Source organism: Pinus tabuliformis, chromosome X (assembly GCF_031772625.1).
Source record: "Pinus tabuliformis cultivar Carrire ecotype Pingquan chromosome X, CPIR1, whole genome shotgun sequence".
Classification (NCBI taxonomy): domain Eukaryota; kingdom Viridiplantae; phylum Streptophyta; class Pinopsida; order Pinales; family Pinaceae; genus Pinus; species Pinus tabuliformis.
In genome coordinates this window covers 1017441767-1017460075 of record NC_142308.1, presented here as the reverse complement: position 1 = coordinate 1017460075, position 18309 = coordinate 1017441767, and the positions used below count along the sequence as shown (strand labels likewise).

Sequence of the window (18309 nt, the reverse complement as noted above, 5' to 3'; positions counted from 1 at the left end):
TTTAACTATTATTTTATTATTTTTCCTTAGGAGGCGACTTTTAGGTTGAAATTTCCTCTAATGGATATAAATTTGTTTCTTGTGCCTAATTGCTAAAAAGTAATACTTTGAGAACATCTAATAAGCATCTTGAGTATTTGAAATTGCTAGCCTTGCGTCATTGTGATATAGTGCTCCAATTGTTGATCATAAGAGGAATTAAAAGACATATTAATAAGTCCTAATAAGCTCTTGTTAGTTGTGTTTAATTGAAATTGTCTCTATTGTTTCATTGGCATAAATGCCATAAGTAATTCATTTACTTTCTCTTGTTATCTCGTGTTGAATATCATTTAGATCTTAAGTTGATTTCTAGTTGAAGTACTTCATTTATTTTAAAATCTTAGTGAAGAAATCACTCAAATCTTGCAGCTTCATTCTAAGCTAGAAGTGCATTTATAAAATATACCTCCATGCATAATCTTGGTTGTAAGAAGATAGGACCACTTTCTTCAAACAATTTGCAAAGTCTAGACCATCATCCACAGTTAGCATGGTGACCTTGCAGTTCTCTTGTGGGCAATCCCTTGTAGGAATAGAGGCACTCGAGTGGTTAGAACTCCACGAGAGGTACCACTAATGAGGCCCTAGCCTCCTTCCCTTGGACTTCTCTCTACAACTTGCATTCGAGACTAGCTTCAAAAGAATTGAGGGGAAGGAATCACTTAGACTAGGCATATAATTAAAAGTAACCAAGAGTTTGCATTTCACATAGATTTAGGTCTTGCACTTCATACATGATATAATTTTCATATTGTAGCGACTGTTCATTTGGTAAGTTGCACTTTAATTCATATTGTGCAAGTAATTAGTTTTAAAGGAACTGGTTTATAACTTGAAATTTTAAAGAATCTAATTAAGGGTGCTTAATAATCATACTTGTTTGTTAAATCTTATCTAAGTTGCTAGGCCATTCAGTTGTGTCTCCTTAACTTGTTGGCTCACAAAAAGTCGTTCATCATCTCATTCATAGGGGCTACCTCCCTTACTTTGCAGTTAGGAAACAACTTAAACAAAGAGGGCATGGTCAGAGAGACAGCCCCTGCCCTGAGCGTTGTCGCATTCCAGTGAACAATTTGAGAGACAACATTTTTTGGCGTCATTGTCAACGAGTAATGTTTTCATCCTTGGTTTCATAACATCTTTTCACTCTCACTATCACAACACTTTCTAGCACCTGGACATTTGGGTTAGTTTCTTGTTTGGGCGGTGACTCCACTAATTCATCCATTCCCAAGAGCAAATACTAGAAGAAATCCTGGTAGCTTGGTTAACCTCACTCTTGATCCTTAAAAGGCTCTTAGAACTCTATTAAAAAAATTACATTCTAGTAAGCACCAGTTTTTCTCGGACAAGAAGCCCTCCCTGATATCCATTTGTTTATCCCTGACCCTGTCAGGCAAGACATCATGGACCAGCTCACTCCTCGCAACTTCGGCAACGTTCAGGGTCAACCTCATGACCTTCCAGAGTCTTCTTTGGACAAGATGCCAAATTTCTAGAGGAAAAATGCAATCAATGCTAAAGCCCATCTAAGAGCGTTCACAAGCTTCTTGATGAAGCATACTAACAAAACTGCCTACAATCATGGGAATAACAAAATGAAGTTGTTTGTTCCTTCTCTAGAAGAAGATGCAATTGACTGGTTCTTGGATATGTTAATTTTTCTTAGGGCTATATTGTTCTTTGCTTTAGATAATTTCAATTCATTATTTACACATTGAATTCACCCCACAACATCATAACATTATTCAACAACATATGCAATTATATAGAAAGAACAATATCATCATCAATGCAGCAGAAAAAAAATGAACAATAGAAGAAAACCAGTCACACATAGAGACACGAGGATTGGTCAGAGACCAGGGCAAAACCACACAACCGGGAAACCCTTTCAAATTCTTCTTCTTATTAGATTGTCATTAAATATTTCAACAAAGAGAGAGTACAATGATGCATATCTTCAACCACAAAACTATCCAGCAAAATCAACTAAACAATATCCAAGAGATGAACCCAACAATGCTAATAATCAAAAACCTGATTCAGAAGCCTATGGTCAACTGATGAAATAAAACAATAGTTTCCAACAGCACGGAGAGAGTGTATGTGCATGCAATTGAAACCCTCCAACTGCAAGGATAAGCCTACGTGCCTGCAGTTACAACCTAAAATTCTCTATGGCAACCCTGCCGCTGCAAATCAAAACCCTAGATCACACATGCGAGCTTTGAATCCTACAATTTCGGACCTATGCGAAACAACCTTAGACCTGTGCGAGCCAAAGCAAAGAAAGAAGAATGATTGATGATCTCCAAATAAGAGTCACTTGACTTGTATTTATAGCCATATAAGGGTGTCCAATTTCTCTTTTGGGCCAACCTACCCTTTTGTGCACATGTGGGTTTTCATATTCAAAATATATTTTTCCTTAATCAAATTAAATTCTTCCAAGGGCTAGGAAGGGTCTTTCTTAATGAGGAAGACTATCCAAAGGAGGGAATGTCCCTGAGCTGCCAAATTAATGAGATAATGTTGATAACTCCTTTTATTCTCTGCAAGCCTTCATCAATGCTTTCAAAGACAAGTATGGGAATAAGAAGGAAGGGAGATATTTCCTTAGGACCATCAGCAATATAAAGAAGAACGAAAATGAGACTATTCATGAGTTCAACAAGAAATTTATGGGTATTGTCAAGGAAATGCATCAAGATTATAAACCCACTCATAAATCTCTATTAGAATATTATATGGATGCATTCATGGTTGATACTCTTATGAATTAAGGCGTGCCAAGCCGAACGATGTGAAAGTTGCTCAGACTTTAGCCAAAGAATTCAAAAAAGACAAGAAAGCAACTAGGAAGTCTAACATTCCTGGGTTTGAAAGAGGTCCAACTAAAGCTAAAGGGAAAGAAGTCAAAGAAGTAGACCATGATCCTATCAAGGAGTTAACTCAGTTAATTAAAGATGTGAAGATTGAACATGTCAGAGAAATGAATGTTATGCAAGCTAGGCTAATTCAAATAGAAAGATCCCAAGCTCAGAAAATTCAACCTAAAAATAATAATAACAGAGGTAATAATAATGCATCGCCAAAGAAGAATCCTCCAACTAAACAGAGATCGTCGAACTCGCTTCAATCTACGAACATTGTTGATTAGTGTTTTCCATTCTGCAAACCATGTGAGAGTTTTCATAAAGAAATCTCTTGCGCTTTTTCCAAAAGGATCCTAGATGAAGGAACAAATGAACAAATAATATAATTAGTCCAGATTCTGACTTGTCCACTGAAGAGGATCATGATGTGGAAATGATCCCGTCATCTTTTCCCATCAATAATTTCAGTGATGAAAAGGATCCAATTACACAGATATATGGAGAAACACCATCCCACGAATAGAGCTTGGAGATTGCTCGAAGTAAGGGATACACTTATCAAAAGAAAAGTAAAGATCAGAATAAGCAACAAGTTTGCTCCAAAACTTATCAGTTAGGATTGACGACTGATTAGGTCACATGGATAAGTAATTCAAAGATTTTTGTCCCTGTTCTTGAGCTTTTGACAATTCCATCCTAAAGAGTACCATTTTTAAAGGCAATAGCCATATCTCAACAAGACAAGATTGATGACCACCATAAGGATGAAGAAATTAAGTTGAAGGATCTAAACTGTTACATGACAAATGAAGATCACCACCCCTTCTTAAATTTAATGGTAAATGATCGACTACTGCACAATTGTATGTTAGATTATGGGGCTTCAACCAATGTCATGACCAAGAAGGTCATGAACCAATTGATTTTGAGAATATCAATACCTTATCATAACATTTGCTCCATGGATTCAAAGAAGATTTAAGTTCTTGGCGTAATCAAGGACTTACAAGGCTTTTTGGAAAATTTCTTGTAGACGATAATTACTATGGATATTGTTGTCATAAATGTGTCTGATGTATGGGGAATGCTCTTGTCTCGAAATGCTTTCAAGCCATTCCACGATTCCTTATTGTCGAAGTACCCTTACTCCCCACTGACCACGTGCTCTTCTTGGGCTACACATTATCCCTTTGAACCTGCAAACTCCCACTAGAACTCAACTCCCTTCGAACCTCTGGAACCTGGACCTTCTTCTCTGGAACTTGTACCTACTCCTCTAGAACCTGCACCTACTCGTCTGGAACCTGCACCTGCTCATGCTTCTTCTTCTCATGATCTATAGGCTTGCCCATCAGCCTATATAGATCATGATTTCTAACTCCAATCACAACACCTACGAAACTAGAGCTTCTAGGTTTGAGTCTCACCTTCCCATTCTAGAAGATCGCCTCAAACGCCTTTTGATCGATTGTTGAGATAGACAACACGCTGAACCTGACCTTCAGTACCCACAATACATCCTGAACTTGCATCAGCTGACCTGACTCCATCCTGAATGTCATGACACCAGAACCTTTGATCTCCTTCCTACTCTTGTCACCCACTGTTATTTGTAACTTTGAGTCTCACTTAGCTAGAGTCTCGAACACATCCTGTGACCCTGTCATATGTTTTGAAGCACCAATGTCCATGTACCATGCAACCTCGTCGATGGCACCCTCAGAGAAATGAGAGACCAAAGTAAAGTCCTCACTTTCCAATCTCCTGGTGAGGTCATCTATCTCAATAGAAGTGGTGATATTGTAACCTCCTTCCCCTTCTTCATCTCTACATCTCCCTGCTTCATCCTTAGACACTTCGTTGAAAAATGACCATACATGCCACAGTGAAAACACTTTATCTTACTCAAGTCCTTCTTTTGTTTGCCCTTCATCCTTGCTAAAAGTGCCACGTCCTCATCAAAAGTCTTCCTCTTCAGCTAAAGATCCTCGTCTCACAACTCTTCCTAAATGAAGTCATCCCACATCCTGTTGGGCCTCAAATATGCCCAATTTTCCACTATATATTACCGCCATTCATAACATAAATTCCTATATGTTTACACTCATTCCATACCATAATTCCTCAACTTGTCGCCAAATCACATCTTACACCTTGTGGTTGATTATCATTAGTTTTCTTAGCTTTTCTATGATTAGAGATGATTTTGTCATGATTTACTAATGACGGTTTTTGCCAAGTTCATTTGTCGCAAGGTTCCATTGCCGAAATTCTTCACAAGTCAATTAAACTAGTTGCTACAAGTTGAGTACGGAATAAATTCTTGTAGGTGAAAATATCCAATTTAATGCTTCAACATCTCGGCACGCTTCCGGGGAGAACTGAGGAAGGTTATTGTCCAAAATAATGTTCTAACACCTTCCCATGAGTTGCATTGCACCCAGGTCACACATGTGGATCTCTAGAAGAAAATCAACAAATTTGCTCAAAATCCGCACAGTTTTCAAACTGCCAGGTTTGACCTCGATTTGCGTGCAACTAGAGGTGAATCTGGAAAATCTGAGCAAATGGGTTTTTTACCAATATAACAAATTATCTATAACCGAAACTGTTTCTCAAGATTCACTTTGGTTCAAAAGTTACACGCAGGTCTTTAAGGCAGTTTCATAAAAAACATTGCTTTTCCAGAATTCTAGAATCTTGCAAAAAGAACCAAACAGCCAACTTTGGGCACGCTTTCCGAGGAGATGGAGTTGAATGAGACAAATCTAAGAGAGGTTTTTGTTTAAAATATGACAAATTAGGCTCCCTCCAAACCGTTTTCCAAAATTCGTCATGGTCAGGAAAATATGACAATATCTTTGAGGCCAATTTGTTAAAAATATGCAATTTTCCAGAATTAAGGAAAATGACTGATTCGCCTTGTAAATCTTATAAATGGCTTAGTCATGGCCTGTGGAAGAGGAAGGAGAGACCCTAAGATTATTGTAATCAAGTTGTGTTATCTCAGAAGGACTGAAGAAATGTATGTACAAAACTTATGTTTGATAATCGATACAGTTTGATTTAATAAAGTTTGATTTTTGCCACGAATTCTCAGTGAGTGCTATGGTTCTTTCCGGTTTCTAAGTGTTGATTTAGTTTAACTTGTTCCAGGTGTGGCAAGGGCCCACCATGACCTGTGATCAAGTTCCTTCATTCGATTAAGCTTTAGGATTTATATATTTCGTGTAGATTGGTTTCCAGATTGAAGATCTAGATTTATTACAAGAATCGTGTTTTACATGTAGAACTCTAAGTTGTTAGTTTTGCTTCTTTAATTAACGCTGTTGGATCTCATTGAAGCTTTCATTTCTGTAATGCTTGTAGAGATAGCACCCAATTGAATTCCTGTAGCGAATATCATAAAATTACTTACCATGTGCCGAGAAGATTAATACATTGCTCTGAGTTAGACAAGTTGCAATATGATTAACGCCGTATCTCAGTAGGGTACAGGACTGAATTGAGGATTTTTTTCTGCAGATTTAATTGTCACTGTTAAGTACAGAACCTGTGATTTTTTGCTCGCTGTTAAGTACAGAACTGTTAAGTGTTAATTATTAATTAAACTTGTAGCGTTACTTCAAGCCATTGGCATAATAAAAGCATGATTTAATTGAGAATTGAAGTCCCGATCCTTTTTGGATGTGTTGATACTGTTGGTATGGAATATCAATTTATGGATTATATTGCTTAGCTTCTTCTGAACGTTTGCAGGATTGAAATTCCTATCGATTTATTGCATGCGTCACGGGACTAGGCTTGGATCAATTATATAGTTCTGCATTCTATACTTATACAGAGTCATTATGTACTTAAATAGAGTGATTCTGTAATGAACAGGACATGCAATATCACGTTTATATAAATGACCAGTGATGACATGACAACATATTGATGGATGTAGTTCAGTTCTGAGATCCAATAGAGTCGAAGTGTGGTTGAATTTAGAGTTGTAGGATAATGCTTTCCATAAAATAGATTTTCTGAGTTTGATTGCCATGATTTTAAATTAGAACGAACTTTGATCTTTAGAATCCTTTAAATTTGAGTGTGTTGACATAGCTAGTGAGAGGCTTGTTAGTTTTCTTTTGAAGTTTTCCAGAATCTAATGTTTGTTGATTTTCATCCCAGGACTTAGACTTAGTGATTAGATTTGTTGTATTGTCTATTTTCTTTAATTTAAAATCGCTTGAATTAGAATTAGTTTTGTTTAAGATTGAAATTAGAATAATCTTGATATTGAATGATAATTAGTTTTGTTTGATTTCAGATTTCTAAAGTTTATTGTTTGAATTGCAGTTAAGTTTTACTTGCATTGAGATTAAGTTTGATTGATTTACTTTACTTAGATTGAGATTAAAATTGTTTATTTGAATTTTGTACTTAATTCAGAAATAGGAATTTGATGTTAATTTAAGTTAGATGCTCTGATCCTGCGTTCCTACGCTTGCGCCTCTAAGTCTTACAACCCCAGATTGATAATTTAATGTTGGAATTATAACACATAATTTCCCCAGCACATCCTATTCTAGTCTGGCAACGATCCCTTTGATAAACGGCTTCCATTCTGAAGTGAACCCCTTCAAAGCGATCTTCACCGTCTCAAAATCTGAAATAGTCACATCAATGGTAGTAAGCTCATATTGAACCAGAGACAATCTCGTCAGATACGAAGTCACTCCTTCACCCTCTATCATCTTGGTGGCCTTAAACTTATCTGGTAATACCAACTATTGGTTCTCACTCTTATTCTAGAAGATATCCTGAAGAGCTTTACACATCTCATGAGCAGTGTTCTTCCCAGACAGATGAGGTATCAAAGGATCATCGACACCATCTAGGATGATCAACTTGGCCCTTGTATCCATCTCTTCGTACACTTCCAATTGCTTAGGGTCAGTTGGCTTCTTGATCTCTTTCTCGACAAAGTCCCAAATCATGTTCACCATCAAAAGTTAAAACAAACTTGATCCGTTTTTTCCAACCACTATAGTTGGACAACCCTTCTAACCTGTCCTCAAATCGCAGACCCACTGACATCTTCGACATTGTTTGTGAGCTCAACAACAATCCAACCAAGTCCCTCTTAAGTCGTACTAGTTGTGCACACTCTGATTCACAAGCCCTTCAAGTAGCTTTGATTCCATGTTGTTTTTCCAGGGAACTAGAGAATCTAGGTTAGGATCTTAGAATCTCTAACACTACCAATCCAAATGCCAAAACAAACTACTTTGTAGTGCAGAATATAAATAGCAGTAAATCAACCAGTGCACAAAATAAAAAATAAAAAATTACAATTTTTCAATAACCCAACTTTGTTATATTAACAAACTATAATACAACTGTCTAGGGCTCTCGTACCAAGGATAATGGCCCTCATACATCCACTGATACAAGAATACAAACTAGGGGTTGTTGTCAACAACTAAGACAACGAAATTGCCCTGAACAAGAAACACTGACTATCTAGCTAATGCAATGCACAATCACAGCTCGTCTTGTCGTACCCTGAACACAACTACTAGTCTGTTTGCTCCCAATCTGCAGCTTTGCCTCTATCAATGGTCCTTCTCCTTTAGGTCACTGAACATGACTTACAAATATGCCCTCAAGTTGATCATTCGTCTATCAATGCATCAACACATGGGGACTTTTGTTGAGTTCACAACTCTATTTGTGAACAAATCTCAACTGCCCACTACCGCTCCTTAGCTCCTCTAGGGCTTCTTCGCTTTATTACCTGCATACGCTGCCCCAATGAAGACAAACCTTGGGCCAGAGGGCTACCACCTATCATTGCAAGATGTCCTTCTCCAACAATGCACTTGGGCTAACTCACTTAGTTGTCCTTTTTCCTTCAAGATGTCAACACTAGAGCCTCCAACCTTCACCCTCCTTACAGCTGTCAATGTCCTTCTTGGCAACTGATCTAGGGCTACTTTGAGCACCTACTTGTTTCCCTCCAACAACCTTAAGATGCCCAATCAAACTCTGTCCAGCCTGGACCAACTATCCTCTAGGAACAAAACAACATGAAACACATCACACCATACCATTTTCACTGTTCTGGAACTGTGAGCATCTGTTGTTAGGTCTACAGTTTGGTTAGGGCACACTATAGTCCACGTCAGCCCTTACCTTCAGCTCTAACAAGTAACAACCCTCCTACAGCTACGGCTTGCCTCACTTAGCTTGTTGCTCTCATACGCTGCTATTCTAGGATGGTTACAGCCCTTGTTTAGGCCTTACGGCCCCCTCCAACCTGAGGTACAAGGCTCGGCCCTTCTCCCAAACAGTGGTACAAATCTGCAGCTCTTTTTAGAGGTATATCCACACAAGAACTCACACAACATCTTCCCAAAACTCTCCTCCAAGGCTCAGACTGCCTGCTCCCAAACTTGGCCCCTAAACAGATCACAGAAAGACACCTTCTTCCTCCTACGTTGGGCTGCTTTGGTCCTGCGGCTTCCTCAGATGTGATTCCTTATGTTTTGCTCTATTTGGATGTGCTCAAATGAGATCTACGAGCCTTCTATTTATATGTTCTTGTGGGTGCATCCAACAGCCCTTGAATGGGCACCTATAATCACAAGGTTGACTTGTAATTCATGTCGCAAACCCACTCTTAACACAAAAAAAATCATATCTTGCTTTCTTTCTTTTTTTCAAAAAGAAAAAACATAATGTCCTTCATTAAAATTAACGAGGAGATGTCATACATCACGGGGCAATCCAGATCATTGCTTACATATTTCTAAGAAAAGACAAAACTATGTCAACAGATTGCAGTCATGACAAGAAAGAAAAAACACTAGAGAAGTCCTCTAAAATGTGTCAAGGAAACAAAACTATTTGTTGTGCCCAACCAGGGGGCAATTTGAGATAATTTGAGGTAGCCAGGAATGCTTCACAGCCACCAGACAGAGTAACCAGATCATAAATCACGTCACACTAGAAATCGAAGGATCCTGATACACAGACAGAACCATCTTGCAAAAACTCGAAAAACATCATCCCACAGTAGAGAGGAACCCCACGCTTGGACAGGGCATCCACCACTAGGTTTTACTCTCAATACACATGAATGAAGGGGATGTCACAGAAAGAAGGGGAGACAAAATGTTGTCCATCTAGTGGTGTAGAAGAGGGACCTCGAGGGAGTTCTTCCCCTATACCCATTCTATCACAGTCTTGGAGTCCCTGGCTATCCTGATCGAATCTATAGCGAGCCAAACTACACACTGAAGAATACCCCACAAGGCAACGACCTCAGCCCTGCAATTGATCCCACCTCCTCCATGCCAGTAGAAATGGTATTCACTCACAGGGCATAGCTTGATGAGAGCACCACATCCACATCTGCCAGCATTCAATGCTCCATCAAAGAGGCCAAAAGGATAAGAATCCCCCAAGTCCTTAAAAGAGACAGAGCGCTTGGGAGACTTAGGAATCCATTATCCAGTCTCAAGAAAGTGCCCAACTATTTTAAGACAGGTGGAGAAACAGTCTGGGAATCTACCTTCAAAAACAAAAGTATTTCGGGAGTGCCAAATCCCCCAGAAAACATACAAAGGGAATGATTGCTCTGTAGGGCCTTAGCTCTGTTGACCAGTATCAAAGGCATGAAATAATAGAAGGCCAATTCCTATCAATAGTAATCTTTAGCATCTCAGGGACTGTCTCCCAAATGTCTATAGCAAAGGGGCATTTCAGGGACAAGTGGTCACAATCTTCGAAGGTTGTGCCACAAAAAGATGGCATATACCAAGGCCTTGAAAGCCAAACTTCATCAAATTTTCCCAGGTAAGAATACGATTGAAGAGGGTCAACTAGGAGAAGCATTTATGTTTTAATGGCACTTCCCATTTCCACATTGGCACAGTCCAATAAGCAAAAGGGTTTGACAGTGGGGAGCCAGAAATATAGGAATAGAATTCTTTGACAGAAATGTTATCCCCAGCAGATCGGTCACCCCATGCAAGGAAGTTAGATATGTTTGATAATGCAATCCCTGCTTCACACAATTTATGCCTGTAAGATTCCCATTCAAACTCGAATTTAGCTGAAAGCCTCAACTCCCATGAGTGTGGTCAAGGGTGAGAGGAAAAAGCAACGGGGCCTCGATTTTGCAAGTCAACTAGACACCCATTTAATGCAAATGAAGAATGATTTGGGGAGAGAGGCTATGATCTCCAATCAGGCCCTTAATCGCATCCAGCCCAATGAGAATTTTTTCCCCATTGCCAACTTGCCAGCTCAAGTTTCCACAAAGCCAATGCTTGGCCGACATCATACTGCTCCAAATGTAGGATTGCCGTCTATTATTAGGTGCATCAGCAGCAAACTATTCATCCAGTCATTGGTGCTCAAGGTATTTCCCCTGTATGATTTCCATCCAAATGTGCTTTCTACATGTCCTTTCTTACTGTTATTTGCAGCCCCTAGCTCCTTTTAGGGTTCTCTACAAACTCCAAGGGACACATGTCCAAAACTCCTAGTGGTTTCACACCCACAATCTTGGGTGGAAAGCCCACATGCTTGGGTTCTTAGCCCACAAGTCCATTTGTGGTGTCAATTTCTCCAAAACCCTGAACTCTAGGGCTTGAAATACCTCCCAAGCTACAAATATCAACAACCAATATAAGGAAGAATGTGTCTCGGAATAAACACTTTTCTTCTTTCAGCACTTAAAACTAAAACGACAATATTATACAGACGTATCAGCCCTTATACAAACCAAATAAACAATAACAGCTTCAGGCTATATAACATTTTCAATGTTTTTAATAACATTCCATATTTATTCTTCTTATGGTCTTTCATTATTTGTCACTTTCAGTTTTGTTCTATCTGAGATGCAAGTCCATCTTAATCTATAAGATATTTCACTTTTGCAGATACAGTCTTATCCCCACAACCATTAAGATGATAAAACTAATATCCATATTATTGTTGAAATTTCCCATGCCGATGCAATCAAGGTAAAATTGATGCTTGTCATGTTCACGAATGACCTTCATGCATCTAAAGGCAACTTAGAAAACTATCTGAAACAGTCCCTCTGCATCCCTTACCTGTCACCATAACTGCTTGAAATGTATTATGCAGTCCTGGAAAAGTTTGCCATGGACTTCCTTTTGCAACAGATGTTAAGAAATGCATACCCAAACAGGTTAACATTCAGTGAAATTACAGCTATCTCATAAAGAAGGAAGTCAGATCTGACTAAGGTGAATGACTTCACTTCGAATTCATAACTTTGTAAGAAAATGACATCAATATTTATTTTCTATTCAACAAAATAGTTTCCCAACATCTATAAAAATATGAAACAGTTTTAACAACTATGTTCAGCATTGGTATATGTCGTTGCACTAACTAAAATTTGGCTGTCACATTGAAATTGAAATTTTATTAATGGCCATGAATAACCAAAATAAGTCAGTGTGACACAAAAATATAACATACACCAACAGCTATAAAGGATTGCATAACAAATCTCCCAGCAAAGATAAAAAGAGAATTTAATTCTAATTCTAAATCTAATTCAATAACAATAAAGCATAGTTAATCCCATTAAACATCAAATGCTAATCTCTTTGCATTCTCATGTGCATTGGATTATAAACTGATGTAATCGATAGATACCTCACACAAAGGCACACTCCAACCAGATTCAATAGACCATAACAAGGTCGGGCGTAGTTCTCTGCGATCAACTTGATAAGAAAGCCCTTCACCAATAGGAGGTTTTGGTAAATCAACCTAAAACACATGAATCAATCCCATTATCAATCATTCTTCAGAATCTCTATTTATTTCATAACATATCAAAGCATTTCGATTATATCTACACATAAAGCAAACCTCTATCAATTGTAGATCGAGTGAAAAATCGATTTTATTCTGACAACACATACATCTGAACCATAAGACGTAGACACAAAATAACGACCAAATGGTACTATTATTAGTTGAACCAAAAAGCCCTCAATGAAGTTCAAAAGAAAGTAGAAAAAAATTATGCAACAGCCTGACTTGAACCATCAAGTATGCCTATTTTCAATACATATAGCAATTGAAAAATTGCAATTAACAATAATACATTTCTAGCAATATAAGAGGGCATAAACTTGCAGCAGAGCACATCCACAAACAAAATGAGTAACAGGAGTATGGGAGAATTTTCACATCATATTTTCAAAGAGTCTAGGGATAACTTTCGCAATCTACTAAAATTTTTGACATGGTCTACTATGCACTCCCATTGACCAACTTTCTATGAAAATTTTGGATGTTATTTTCCTTGCAAATATTTTCATTAACGTGAAGTTTTTAATTTCCATGAACTATAAATTCCTTTGCCTCCAAGTGATCTCAAATGATGCCCTACAACCCCTCTCAGCATACGGCAGACACATCCCACACCTTAGCAAATCCCATGATTTCTTGGTTCTAGATGGCATCCCCTAGTTTGCTGACTCCACCAATATCCTTTGTTTTAATTGTGGTAGGGAAGCTAGTGTGGTAGACTACGTCTTAGCTAACTAGGATATGCTTTAATATATCTGCCATCTCTTCATTACCCAAATACTTACAATGAACCATTCCCTCCTATCCTTTTCTCTTTTAGCTAACTCTCCCCAAATCACCATTTTCTTCAAGGACACAAACTAGGAGGCCCACAATACTCATCTCAGCAAGATACTTCCCCCCCATGCCAATTTCTCATCCATTGAGTCTGTCTCCTCTTGTTAAATTTCTAATACCAGCCCAAATTTATTTTCTCTCAACAATTATTTATTCCCAGAAAATTATTTTATTACCCATATAATTTTTTAAGTTCTGAAAAATTATATCACTGGTATTTTAACTTCCATAAATTAATATGCAGTGCAAAATTAGAAACAGAAAGATCAATCACATCAAAACAGCAAATGTCCACCCATAACAATTCTTCATTTAATAATATCAGGAAAATCTGGGTTTTGACCCATAGAAAAAATATACAGAAAAATACATTGACTAGAACCTGTAACTCGGCCCCATTGGGAATAATTCAGCCCTTGAAGAAATTCAGCCTCGAGAATACGGCCAACCTCTCACAAGCAACTCAGCCCTGGATAAATCGGCATCATAAATTCTCAGCCTCCTTCACGCTTCAGCAATTCGGCCTCTCTCGATCTCCAAATCTCAGACTCTTGGAAATACTCCCGAATTACCCTGCACTCTTCCTCTTTCTCCTCAGTCTAAATGACCCTCTCACTCTAGAAAAAATCGCTCTCTCCCTCTCTAAGAAAATCGCTTTCTCAAAATGCGGTAGTTGTCTCTTGTCTTGTGTCTTCACAGCTCCCTTAGACTTCTCTTTAAAATCTTCACTAAGCCAAATCCCTAACCCTAATCTCCTAAGTTGCAATGTTCCTAATTAGGAAAAACAGTGATATGCAAAGCAAAACAATACATGCAACACAAAATTTTAGAAAATTCAGTGAACACCCATAAAAACTCCAGAAATGCCAACCAACTGAGCCATTTTATGAAGTAATTGGAACAATAGTACAATAGTGTGGAAGGAGTGCACCTGGGCTTGCCTCAACAGCGAGCTTGACAAGACCCAAGTAATAAAATAGAAAGCCCAGATGAGAGAAAAATCTGCTCCAATGATGCCCTGCACTGCCCCTGAAAATTGCGTTGTCTGTTGGAAAGATACTACTGGAAACCCCACTTCCAGTACTCAAAAAATTCTATAAAATTAACCCCAAGCTCGTCACAAATAACCCACCAAAACCCACAGAGGGTTTGGTCTGGTTATGATCCCCGAAATTCGGCCCCAATTACCACGTCCTCCTCCAACAGCTAGGAAATATGGCCTGCCTGCAAACTCCCTGAAAAAGCCCTCTGATCACTCCCAAAATGTTGAGTCTCACTACCCTAAAGTTCTCCTTATCTCTCCTGGCAAAACCCAACTCCAAAACTCTTCCCACAAACTCCCACGTGTGCCCAGAAATAGCTTATGTGTTGGCCCTGGATGCACCAATTCGTGTTGCCTTCAATTAGCAAGCCCCAAAATTCCTCAATTAGGTCGATCTCTCCCTGAAGCTCCTATTCCAAACTTCTCACGACAAAAACTACCCGGAAGACCACTAAAATGAGCCAAGTGTTATCCCCTCTAGCATCCTCCTGGAATACGCACTAGCTGAGTGAGTGACTGTGTGTTTAGCTCTGAATCCCTCCAAACTCCTCTCCAAATTGTTATGATCTAACCTCCCTAGGGTGGCACTCAAAGTCCCCTAAAGAAAGGGTTAGCTCTTCGCTTGGAAAACTCAATGTTGAACAGCGATGTGACCCGGCTAAGCAACTCGAGCAACAATAGAAAGTTCGATTAACAAAAGACCCCAAATGTAGCTAAGCTTCTCCTATTTATAATTTGTGAGTTCCTTTTTCCCACGTGGGTCCCTCCAACAAGCTCTTCAACACTCTTTCCTTGGCTATTCAAATTCCTTCCTTGGCAAGTGCTTTTTCCCCATGCATGTGGCCCTCATGCTCCACTAGCAAAACATTTTGGCCTCCCTTTCCTCCCAAGTCATTCTCAAAAATTCGTGGGTCCCATGGTCACCAAAAATGCCAAAATTATGGAAATAAACTTAAGACATTATATTAGGAAGAGACATTACAGCCCTCCCCTCCCAAATGTTGTTTGTCCCCAAGCAACTTCAGCATTGGATGCTCAAGTATGTGCTCACCTTCCCAAGTGGCATCCTCATCCGGCAAGCTCCTCCAGTGTACTAAGTACTCCCTGATAGTTTTGCTCCTCAACTTCCTCTCCCTAGTCTCCAAAATGGCTTTTGGTTCCAGAACCAAATGCCCCTCATCATCAAGTGTAGGCAACTTTGTAGCTACTGATACCTACTGCCCCAACACCTTCTTGAGGCATGAGACATGAAAGACGTTGTGAATCTTGCTCCCTAGTGGAAGCTCCAACTCATAGGCCACCTCCCCAACTCTCCTATTCGCCCTGTACAGCCCATAGAAATGTGGTTGTAGGGTTATGAAACCAACTCACAAAAAGATAGAAAAGATAAAACAACGACTTAGAAATCAGCGTCTTCGAGGGAAATCAGCGTCTTCAAGGGGGCAACCTCCTTTACATTACACAAAATGAGCTATTATTGGATGATACAAATGACAAGACCTCCTTTTTATATATAGGAGTCTAAGGGGTCCCAATACAATCCGAGCCTACATAACAATAATATTGTAGGGGCACAACAATAACAATAGTGGGCTTCTATGGGGCATAATAATAACAACATGGGGACTACATGGGCACAATAATACAATAAGGGGGTTGAAATAATAACAATAAGGGGTTACACTAGTAGTATAGGGACCTAACATGCCCCTCTCCTTCAAAAAGTATTGACCTCAACGCTTGAGTAGTTCTGGATGATTCTGTATAGAATTTTCATCCTCCCATGTGGAATCTTCAGCGGGTAAGTTCTTCCACTTGATGAGATACTCTAAAATTGATCGATTTCGTAGCTATCGATTTCTTGTTTTTGTGACTACTTCCGGTTCCAATATGATTTTTCCTTCCTCATCAAGTTCTGGCAATATTGTTTGAACTAGGATCTTCTCACCTATAACCTTCTTTAAGCATGAAACATGGAAAACTGGGTGCACTCAAGAAGATGCAGGAAGCTCCAATTTGTATGCCATAGTACCAATCTTTTGTAACACCTTGTACGAACCATAATACTTTGGTGATAATTTATTATCCTTCTTAGCTTGCTTGAGGGACATTTGTTTGTATGGTTGTAGTCGTAGAAATACCCAGTCACCTACATCAAAACTTCTTTCGCTGTGATGTTGATCTGCATGTTGTTTCATTCTATTCTGCGCCAAAGTGAGGTTATCCTTTAAGATTTTGAGAACTTGTTGTTGATGCTCGATGTGATCTTCCATTGCTTGAACCTTAGAATTTTCTTTTAAAGATGATGTGATGGACGGTGGATGATATCCATAAAGTGCCATAAATGGGGTCATTTTTGCTGCAGTATGGAAGGAAGTGTTATACCACCATTCAACCAGAGGCAACCACTTGACCCATTGTGTCTGTTTATCAGATACAAAGCAATGAAGATATCCTTCCAAACATTTGTTCACTATCTCAGTTTGCCCATCAGATTGAGGATGATAAGATGAGCTATGAGCTAACTAAGTACCCAAATATTCCACCTCTTGTACTCCAAAGAAACATTTGGAACTTTTTGCATATAATTGTTTCTCCTCCAATAGTTTGAACACCCTGTCCCTCCTGAGATAAAACTACACCAACCCCCTCACATGATGCATCGTCTCCAATGTGAATGGCTGAGTGAAATCCGGGAATGCCAAAACTAGGCAACTACTCATCACCTCCTTGAGGCGATCAAATGTCGACTGCGCTCTGTGTATCCATATGAGAAAGCCCCCTTCTTCGTCAGATTTGTGAGGGGAGTTGCTAGGTGTGAGAATCCCTTTACGAACTTCCTATAATAGGTGCATATGCCTATAAATCCCCTCAACTCGGTCACATTCCAGGGCTCTAGCCAATCCCAGATGGCCCTGATCTTCTACTTGTGCATCCTCACTCCATCTGCACCAATGATGTGCCCCAAGTAGAACATCTTTGTCAACCCAAACTCACACTTGGACAACTTGGCGCAAAACGGTTGCTCCTCTAAGATGGGCAACACCATCTCCAGGTGTTGCAAATGCTTCTCCCACGTCGGGCTGTAAATTAAAATATCATCAAACAACACCAATACAAAATTCCACAACTACCCACAAAATACATGATTCATGCATGACTGAAAAGTGGCAAGTGCGTTGGTCAGCCCAAAGGGCATGACCAAAAACTCAAAATGCCCATAGTGGCACCTGAAAGCCATCTTGGGGATGTCCTGATCCCTCACCCTAATCTGGTGGTACCCCGAGCACAAATCTATCTTAGAGAAGTACTTGGCTCCTCTAAGCTCATCCATCAACTCATCAATGCGTGGAATGTGGTTGCAGTTCTTCAAAGTCTTCTTGTTGAACACCCTATAATCAACGCACAAGCACAAAGTCCCATCCTTCTTCTTCACCAGAACGATTGATGAAGCAAAGGGGCTAGAGCTCGGCCTAAAGTGCCCCAACACTAGCAACTCCTTAATGGCACACTCAATCTCGTCCTTGTAGGCCTTAGGTTGCCTGTAAGGAGTGGTGATAATTGCCTGCACCCTAGTCTCCAGCTCAATCATGTGTTCAAATCCACTATCAAGTGGCTAACCTAGTGGTATGTCCCCAAACACCACCAGGT

At 39.3% G+C, this 18309-nt stretch overlaps 1 protein-coding gene across 4 annotated transcripts in view; it reads right to left on the bottom strand.

The window, feature by feature from the left end:
• LOC149143195 (uncharacterized) overlaps positions 1-18309 on the bottom strand; it is a 427005-nt gene that overhangs the window by 190458 nt on the left and 218238 nt on the right. For all 4 annotated transcript variants that reach the window (XM_089448074.1, XM_089448072.1, XM_089448073.1 and 1 more), the window contains one exon: positions 12615-12731. In XM_089448074.1, the coding sequence (XP_089304200.1) occupies positions 12615-12731 (117 nt within the window). The remainder of the gene's footprint in view (positions 1-12614; positions 12732-18309) is intronic.